Raw genomic sequence first — 10,034 nt, forward strand, 5'->3', positions numbered from 1 at the left:
AATATTAGCTGCCTTTCTACCTTGCAGAACTCAAGGCAGCTTACAATAATAATAAAGATTATAATAAACACATACAACAATTAAAAATGTCCAATTAGGAATGGCAGTAAATAAAAACTAAAATAGTAAAATGCAGATCTAAGTAAAACTGTCTTCAATTCCCTCCTAAAGATGAGGGGAGGGGCGGGGAGATACACCTTTGCTAGCTGGGTACTTCCAAACATATAGTATAAAGACTGATGTGAATTTGATTTCCTTGGGGATGTACAAAACATCTAAAGAAATGCCAACCAATATGTTAAGAAAAACTTCTAGGCTTTTTCTTCACTTTTCATACTTCCCATATTAGGTTTGCCTTTTTCCCTTATGAAACATATGTAAGAGCCTCTATACTATGTGACAACACAGGTTGTCCCTAGAAAAATGCAGGCAAACGATTAGCAAACATTTCCTAGGCAAGCTAGTCTGAGGAAGGAAGAAGGGCTATCTTCAATGCAAAACAAAGCTGCAAACACCAACAGATGTTGCCCCTCAACAATTCGTTGGTCTGGTACAGCAAATAAAACCGATGGATTTATTTTATTTATTTATTTTATGGCTACACCATAAAAACATGTCACTGTAAACCTTTGGAGATTCCATTTTGCCACGTTAGTTCCACAAACAATTCACTCAGTACCCCACCTCAAGCCAGCAGTTGCGGCGGACGGAGCAGCATTCCTAAAGTCGGACAACAGTGCAAAGTCTCCCCCAGTTCACCTGCTCTGCGGGATTCCAGACAAGAGCAGACATACAGGAACTTGGAAATGAAACCGCATTCCGGGAGGGCCGAGATAACGCGAGCGAGTCTTTGAGCGTCTGGCAGGGGGGGGGGCGACTGGGGAGGGGGCCGTAGATTCTATCTGGCTGTCTTGAGTTTGGCGGGAAAGCAGAATTCATTTTTTGCTCCAGTACAAATTGCCCAATGGACGGCCGCCGAGGTCCAAATTCATACGTGCAGCCCAATGGCAGCGGAGGGAGGGGCGCTCCTTGCCGCGCGGCGTTCAATGGGGCCGAAGGGGCGGTGCGGGGAGGCCGCGGCGCTGTCCAATGCGCTGCCGGGAGGCCGGGGCTTCGGCGGGCCGCTTATATAAGGACTGTCCGGAGGGGCCCGCAGCTGTTTTCGCGGTGCTGTTCAGACCCGTAGCGCGTCTGCTGTCGCCATAACCCCAACAACTCCACAGACTTTCAAGCTGCCGGAAACATGGTGAGGGCCGCGGGGGGGGGGGTCTCTTTTCCAGACGGAGTGCTGCGAAGGCGGTGTGCGTACTTTGGCGAAGTTGTCCGCTTTGCCTGCGGGGCGCGCTTGGTCCGGACGCTGCTTTCCGCCTTCTGTGCCACGCTAGCAACTTTCGCAGAGGCGTGCGAAGTGCGGCGTGGGGAGAGGGATTTTCCCGTGCGGAACGAGGCTTGCTTTGTCCGCGTGGGGATACGGAGGGCGAGGAAAGGGGGTCTGAGGGCGGGAGGGGGAGAGGAACCTGCGTGCCCGTGTGGAACATGCGGCTCACCGGACGCGCCCGAAAATGTGCGGAAGGCATTGGCCTACCTACCTGCATGTCGTGGCCCTGGGAATCCGGCTCTCTTTGCTGAATAAAAGCTCCAGCCCCGCCGTTTCTGTTTTGATTTTTGTATTAAGTGAGCGGGGAAGGTCAAACGGAGAGAGGCCGCTCCCTTCCCGTGTTTGCCCCGAGTTCGGCTTTGCATTGCAATGGGCGGCAGGGTCAGAAGGCAAAGTCCTTGCATGGGAGGCCAAGCCAGCACCGCTAGGGCCGGACCTCTTGTCGTGTCTCCCCCTCCGGGTTCCAGCATGGCGTTTGCCGTAGGCTCAGGCTGGCCTAGTTCTTCCTGCGAGTTTCTCGCACAGCGTCGCCCTCCGAGATTGTGAGACCCTCCTTGGCTTGTGAAGGAAGGGGCGCTGGACCTCAACCTTGGAAGAGTGCGCGAGTGAGGCCTGGATCCCAAGGACAAAGACGTCGAGGGTTAAAATGACTTTTGGGGGTCACTTTGAATTGGCGGGGGGGGGGAGGAGGAGGACAAGCAGTCTTCTCTTTGTCTGGGGGGGGGAGGATGAGTTTGATCCGAGACCCTCAGTTGTCTCTCGGCTGATTTTTATGGCCCCTCGGGGCTTTGCTGTCTTTGAATCTCTTCGCTTGGTAGCTCTGAGTAGTGATGTAGTTCGGAATACTTTTCTCCCCCCCCCCCAACTTTAAGAAGCAGTGCTGCAAAATGGTGGGAAGTTTCTAAAGAAGATGGCTGCCCCTCTATGTTCTTTCCTCCTCTGGTGTTCCAACAGCCTATGTTAGACCTTATAAAATGCTGGGGGGGGGGCTTCCCTTTTTCTTTTTTCTTTACAGTTTGGCACAAAGTTTGCATTGCTTAAGCAATTGTCTATTATTTCTAATTGTCTCATTTTGTTTGCCACAAACTGGCTGCTGAGAGCGGGGGGGGGGAGTTTGGGGGATTTTTTTTTTTTTTGGCAGTACGGCTTTTTAACCCTTAAATGGCTGTTAGGTCTTGCATTACTTTTTACAACTGTGTGTTCTCCCTACAGAGTTTTATGCTGGAATTTTTGTAAAGGATAGATGCAAAAGAAATCTTGCTCTGAAGCAAGCATAACGTCATAGCTGAACACCAAACGCTACCTCTTGGAGTGTTTTTAAAAACTGCCATTAATATTCTACTGAATTCCGTTGTTGAAACCATTGCCTTCAATGACTGGAAGATAAGGAATGTTTTGTATAAATCGGTACAGATAAAAGCAAAAATAAATTGATATAGGATGTTCAGATTACGTAGAATGGCTTGATGCGATTAAAATTCTGTTTCCTGTACAGACAGCAGGGAGCAGTATGACAGGCAGTAATGACTGCTACATGAGTCATGACAAAGAAAGGGCAAAAGAAACCCTGTTGCTAGAAGAAGCAACCAATGTCTTTTGAGATTTATCTCTGCACTGTCCATATTCTTTGAAGATCTTCTTGTTACCTCAGTGCTTGGGGTTTAAAACAGAAATATTTAGTATCCCATTTCTGTTGTGCTCCTCTTACTGTCTAAAGTTCTGTGTGTGCTACTGTGTTCAAATCAATTTACATCTATAGGTTAATTCTCCTAGCTGTGCACTTTGTGATTGGATCTTTCAAGTAACCACCACTCCTCGGGTGCCTCTTAAGTGAGCTATCTTAAGTAGGGCAAGTAATACTGGGCAAATTACATTTTCATGAAACCAGCAATTTGTGTGTTGAGTTGTCATGGATCAAAATTCCAGGTATTTTCAGTTGATTATTTAAACTGGAATACATTAGAGATGCACACAAAAAATAGTTGGGTCCAAGTCCTATTAATCAAAACTAATACAGGAGATAAAATCTGAACTATATAAAATCTTCAGCCAGGCTAACCTGCAAGTAGAATAGGGGAAGTCACAAGGAAACCAGACCTTTCTAATGAGGAATGAAGACATGTGGAACTAAGTCTGGCTTGTCTATATGATAGTTTTCCTCTAAGCAGGAAAGTTTCCTAGGGGGAAGTCTTTCCTGCCCCTTCCACACATCTGTGTGTGGAATTTCATGTGAGAAAATGATCTTCCACCTAGTATTATTGGGATATCTCAGCTAGGGATATCTAAACTTCACTGAGAAGTGCTTCAGGAGCCCATCCTTATATGCTCATGAGTTTATATGTTCTGGGGAAGTGTGGCTATGTGGTACTCTAGTTGGATAATACTCTTAGGTGGGTTGACCGGATTGCTAGCTTATTTCATTTAATTAAGGTTCAGTTGATATTTTACTGTACTGTAAATGGGTCTTTTTGCTAGCAGTACTACAGCTGAAGCTAAGTTGGTAACGGTGAGTGCTAAAACTCTTAAATTACTTGTTGTAATACAACTAAAAAGTTGTAAATGCTTAAAGAACAGTAATAACTTCAGTCCAAGATGAATTGCCTACCACTTTGTTCCTCATGAAACAAAAGGGGCCATCATACTAACTTCCCTTCTTCCTTTGTTCCTTTTTTTCCCTAGCGTGAGTGCATCTCAATCCATGTTGGCCAAGCTGGTGTGCAGATTGGCAATGCATGCTGGGAACTCTACTGCTTAGAGCATGGCATTCAGCCCAATGGCACAATGCCGAGTGACAAAACAATTGGTGGTGGTGATGACTCATTCAACACCTTCTTCAGCGAGACGGGTGCAGGAAAGCATGTCCCTCGTGCTGTGTTTGTGGATCTGGAACCAGCAGTAATAGGTAAATACAGCCTGGGTGGCTAAGATGGATACAAGAGAAGTTTGGGGGCTGCAGGGTGTATATTTGAAGATCCCTGTTTCCCTAACAATAAGGCTTAATTTCCAGATGTTCTGTTAACCTGTTTTGTCTCCATTTAGGCTTGGATATACAGTGGCAGTTGAGACAACCAATAGCATTTCTTTATCTTTAAAAAATAGCCATTGTTGCCAGGTTAAATATGTAATTCTTGAATATCCCTATTACTTAGTACTGGAAAGATTTGATGGCAAGTATGTTTGTATGTTCTAGAATAACATTCTAGCTTGCATAGTAGACACTGTTGCGAACGCTTTGCTATATCTTTCTAAGTCATCCCTTGGCATTATGGTAACTTTGTACTTGGTTTTGTCTCTAAAGTACCCACCAGGTTTGAAATTGTACAGATATTCCCGAAGGATAGCTAGCATGTTTTGAGTTCTACCAGATAGGTTTGATTTTAATTTCTTGTCACAGTCTTGTTTTGTAGTTGCTATGATGCAATTTAAGTAAATTAAAAGCAATTAAAAGATCAAAATAAAACAACATGAATTTACTGATACAATAAAATATTTCCTTACGGCAGCCTTTTTCATCCTTTGACTGTTGAGGAGCTCCTGAAGTAAATTTTCAGGCTTCATGGATCTCTGGAAGTGATGTCAGCTGGTCACACTTCCCTGTCACACCCCCAGGAAGTGACATAACAACCCATATCCTTTGCCTTCCTTTCGTTATCTTCCCCCGCATTTACTTAATACTATGGTGGCTCCACTTCATGTAGGGTGGAAAGAAGGGCAGGAGCTGAGAAGGCAGCCCAGGACAAACCCCCCCCCCTAATACTATGTCACAACCAACTCTCCCCCTTTGATTCTTATGTCCATGGCCTACCCATCAAGCTCTCTGGGCAGAGAAAGCCAGTTCCCTAGCTTGTGGCAAAATCCATTAAGGTAGGAGGGGAAAGGCTGCAGGCCTCCTCTAGAGCAGTGGTCCCCAACCTTTATTAGGCTGGGGACCGGCAGGGCATCGGGCCACGCCCGCGGATCGGGCCGCATGGGTGCGGCCTGCACGGGCGCAGCCCGGCCCCGATTCCTTCTCCCCGCCCTCCCGCAGTAAGTAGCTTCCCGGGCCGCAAGCTTGCGGCCTGGGAAGTTTTTTACTGCGGGGGGGGGCGGGGAGAGGGAGCTGCGGCCCGGCGCCGTGCCGCAGCCCGCAGGTTGGGGACCACTGCTCTAGAGCAGGGGTAGGCAACCTGTGGTCCTGCAGATGTTCATGGACTACAATTCTCATGAGCCCCTGCCAGCATATGCTTGGATGCAAACTACCCTGTGCATGACTTGTTTTATAGTGCTTTGAATAACCACATGGTGCTTTTTTCAGACAAGGGATGTAAGTAGATAACTCGGCTGTTTCTTGGGGAGGCTAATGTAATTATGTTAAACTTTAAAGGGAATGCAGAAGTCAGCTGGAGGAAATATTCTCAAATATGCAGGGGAGGTATAAGATATAAACTGGCTGAGGATTCTGCTAAATGAGAATACCTTGCAGGACCGGAACTAACTCTACCAGAACAAATAAGATTTTTCACTTCCCTGTAATATTGTACACATATATATTCACATGTATGCATCTGTAAATTTACCTCTGATGAACATCTGTTAGGTCAAAACGTGTTAGGTACAGGTCCTAACAACTTGGCAGTACTGATGTACTCACCCAGATATTTTATATGTGCCAACAGATATTTTAATGTTTTTAAATATGATCTCCAATAAAATATATCTATTTTTATAATTGTTTTCATACCTAGCCTTTTTGGTTCTCGCTAACTTCTCTTGCAGCCTGGTTTAAACCGAGGTGGGTGGGTATTTCAGAGCTCCCTGCCAGTGCTGCTCTGTACTGTCTTTTGTTTCCCAGTTGCAGGAAAATTTGGGTAACAACACAGGGTCATGGTTTTTTTGTTATAACACCTAAACTTTGTATTGCAGATGAAGTGCGGAATGGGACATATAAACAACTCTTCCACCCTGAACAGCTGATTTCTGGAAAGGAAGATGCTGCTAATAACTATGCAAGAGGTCACTACACTGTTGGGAAAGAGATAATTGACTTAGTGCTGGAACGTGTCAGGAAGTTGGTATGGACTATTATTAAAATTTCAAACAAATTAAAAACTTTGACATCTATAATTTACATAGTAGAAAGATCCTGGGGACTCCAGATTCCTCTGGTAATTTGAGGGCCAAAAGCTTGTGCTCCTGTGCTGGGATTCATATGTTGGTGATAGGTAGTAATTCCTTTGATCTGCAGATGATGAAACATGGTAGTAACTTGCTTCATGGAGAAGCAAGAGTTGTTTTTTATGCCAAAGCAATGTCAAGAAGCTACTCCTGAGTGTCATTCTCAAGATTTAAATAGCAACCTAACAAAGAATTGTAGATCAATGGGTTAATTTAATAGTTATCTTGTTACTCATTGGAAATCATAAGTAACAAGGGAAAGGGGAAATGAGTTATTCAAAAGCCCATTTTTTTCTATTGGCCTAATTTCATTTGCATATTTCCCTTTTAGGCTGACCAGTGTACTGGCTTGCAAGGATTCCTGATTTTCCACAGCTTTGGAGGAGGTACAGGCTCAGGTTTTACCTCTCTGCTGATGGAACGCCTCTCAGTTGACTATGGAAAGAAGTCAAAGTTAGAATTTGCCATATACCCAGCTCCCCAAGTTTCCACTGCTGTCGTTGAGCCGTATAACTCCATCCTTACTACCCACACGACCCTCGAACATTCTGACTGTGCCTTCATGGTTGACAATGAAGCGATCTATGACATTTGTCGTAGGAACCTGGACATTGAGCGCCCTACCTACACCAATCTCAATCGCCTAATTGGCCAAATTGTTTCTTCAATCACTGCCTCTCTCAGATTTGATGGTGCCTTAAATGTGGACTTGACAGAGTTCCAGACAAACCTGGTGCCTTATCCCAGAATCCACTTCCCCTTGGTAACTTATTCCCCCATTATTTCAGCCGAGAAAGCTTACCATGAGCAACTCTCTGTCTCTGAGATTACTAATGCTTGCTTTGAGCCATCCAATCAGATGGTGAAGTGTGATCCACGCCATGGCAAATACATGGCCTGTTGTATGTTATACCGCGGAGATGTCGTCCCCAAGGATGTCAATGCTGCTATTGCTGCTATCAAAACCAAACGTACCATTCAGTTTGTTGACTGGTGTCCTACTGGTTTCAAGGTAAGTGCTGCTGATCAAATTCAAAATTGATTTTACTCATTTCTAGATGGTGTAGTTTGCTGAACAAGCACATTTAGATATAATCCACAGTTCACATGAAAAGACAAGTGGAATTAAGATGACTTCTGGGTATGCACATTATTAGTTGAAGTGATAAGAAAGGGCTTAACTTTGCTGCTGCAGAACTTGTGTGGAAACAGTAGGCTGAATGCTGGTAAAAAAGGAAACAGGATCCTCTTTGATCACAAAAAAAGCCTGCTAGGGGGATCATAGGACGTACAAATGCAGTGGTCCCCAACCCCCAGTCCGCGGCTCCCTCTTCCCACCCCCCCACAGCGAGAAGCTTGCCAGGCTGCGAGCAAAGCGGCCGACCAGCTTACGGCCCAGCAAGCTTCTTGCTTTGGGAGGGGGTGGGAAGGGAAGCTTGCCGGGCCGATTTCCTTGTGGCCTGGAGGGGCGGGGAGAGGGAGCCACGGCCGCTGGCATGCCGGCAGCACAAACGCGCATGCGCAGACTTGCCGCACGTGCAAGTTTGCGTCCGGGGGCGCAAACGCACGTACGGCAAGTCCGCACATGCGCGTTTGCGCCGGGGCTGCCGCGCGCACGCGCGGGGCCCCGGGTCGCCCTCTCCCTGCACCCCGGCGCAGCGGTCCGCATCCTAAGAAAAGTTGCGGACCACTGCTATAAGGGCCTGAAGTAAAGGAAATTGAATGAATTAGTTAAAAAAAAGATGGCAGGATCCAACCTGTATTTGACTAAGTCTGGAGGGGATGAGCTGTTATATGCTTTTACTAGTTGCCTGTGATAACCTGCTAAATGACATTCCACATCTGTTAGAAAAAGTTAATCTGAATGTTCCTGCAAGAGAAACTGTACTAGGAAGATGCACCTTAGGTCATTTGGCATTTGTGTTTAAAATTATTTGGAAACCTCAGTTCTTTATACTGCAGTGCAGACTTTGACCTCCAGCGCAGTGGTCCCCAACCTTTTTATCACCAGGGACCACTCAACTCCTTTTACTGAGGCCCAGTGGGGAGGGGGTAGTTTACTCCTCTACTCTCAACCACTGCCCTAACGCTCTCTGATCGCTATGGTAATGTTTAAACAGCCCTTCAAAATAAGATACAGACACGCCACAACAATGAACATAAGGAACATTTCATTTTCATGGAAATTTTAACTCATGACAATGACAAATCAATGGGAACCCTGAGCTTGTTTCTCTGCAGCGAGAAGATAGTCCCATCTGGGAGTGATGGGAGACAATGACACTCAAAGTGTGTTGTAAAGGACCGGGGGGGGGGGGATGAAGTAAAGGGCCGGGGGGGGAGAGAGAAGTCGTCCTTTGGGGCCCACCTCCAATTAGTCGAAGGACCACATGTAGTCCACAGCCCACAGGTTGGGGATCGCTACTCTAGCGTACATAGCTCAGATAGCAAATGCAGCTCCTTGTTTTTGTTTGTTGTTGTAGGAAAACCTTAAAATTATTGTATTTGTTGCATTTTAGGTTGGAATTAATTACCAGCCCCCAACAGCAGTTCCTGGTGGTGATTTGGCCAAAGTCCAACGTGCAGTTTGCATGCTCAGCAATACTACAGCCATTGCAGAAGCCTGGGCCCGCCTGGACCACAAGTTTGACTTGATGTATGCCAAGCGTGCTTTTGTTCATTGGTATGTAGGAGAAGGAATGGAGGAAGGAGAGTTTTCTGAGGCCCGAGAAGATCTGGCTGCACTTGAGAAGGATTATGAAGAAGTGGGTACAGACTCTTTGGATGGTGAGGACGAAGGCGAGGAATACTAAACTTCAGAAAAATCTAATGTATGGCTATTACCACTTGCTGCCTTGCCTGTAATAGAGTAAATGGGAAGTACATCTCTTAAAAGTAAACTGTATACCTAGCATTCCATGACAACATGTTTGGAATAAATAAATGCTTATAACCAAGTAATCTTCCAGATGATCTTGCAAGTGCTAAAGTATCTAGCTGGATACCAATTAAAATATTATTTACTGTCATGTCTTTCTGTGATGCTTATTAAGTTCTTTTGGTCAATAACCATGCTAGTCTGTTATAGTGATTTTTTTTCTATGTAGCACCTTAAAAACTAACAGATTATGGTATAAGCTTTTATAAGGTAAAGGTATCCCCTGTGCAAGCACTGGGTCATGTCTGACCCTTGGGGTGACGCCCTCTAGCGTTTTCATGGCAGACTCAATACGGGGTGGTTTGCCAGAGCCTTCCCCAGTCATTACCGTTTACCCCCCAGCAAGCTGGGTACTCATTTTGCCGACCTCGGAAGGATGGAAGGCTGAGTCAACCTTGAGGCAGTTGTTGGGACTGAACTCCCAGCCTCATGGGCAGAGCTTTCAGACTGCATGTCTGCTGCCTTACTACTCTGCACCACAAGAGGATCTATAAGCTTTTATGGATATCCATAAAAAACTTAGGCCATAATAAATCTGAAATCTTTCAGTCTTTATAAGATTAT

At 45.6% G+C, this 10,034-nt stretch overlaps 1 protein-coding gene across 1 annotated transcript; it reads left to right on the top strand.

Moving 5' to 3' along the window:
* The first annotated feature begins 1,089 nt into the window (after nt 1-1,089).
* LOC143836185 (tubulin alpha-1C chain-like) lies at nt 1,090-9,561 on the top strand. Its single transcript, XM_077335154.1, has 5 exons — nt 1,090-1,246; nt 4,058-4,280; nt 6,281-6,429; nt 6,864-7,544; nt 9,052-9,561. Exons 1-5 carry the CDS (start codon nt 1,244-1,246, stop codon nt 9,343-9,345), a joined length of 1,350 nt encoding a protein of 449 aa, XP_077191269.1. The 5' UTR covers nt 1,090-1,243; the 3' UTR covers nt 9,346-9,561.
* Nucleotides 9,562-10,034: the final 473 nt, after the last annotated feature.

This window comes from Paroedura picta, chromosome 4, assembly GCF_049243985.1.
Source record: "Paroedura picta isolate Pp20150507F chromosome 4, Ppicta_v3.0, whole genome shotgun sequence".
Lineage (NCBI taxonomy): Eukaryota > Metazoa > Chordata > Lepidosauria > Squamata > Gekkonidae > Paroedura > Paroedura picta.

Bases quoted from the DNA above. Each gene is read 5' to 3' on its own strand.
- LOC143836185 (XM_077335154.1), top strand. The intron at 4,281-6,280 runs GTAAATACAGCC...TTTGTATTGCAG, and splicing joins TCTGGAACCAGCAGTAATAG to ATGAAGTGCGGAATGGGACA. The intron at 6,430-6,863 runs GTATGGACTATT...TTTCCCTTTTAG, and splicing joins TGGAACGTGTCAGGAAGTTG to GCTGACCAGTGTACTGGCTT.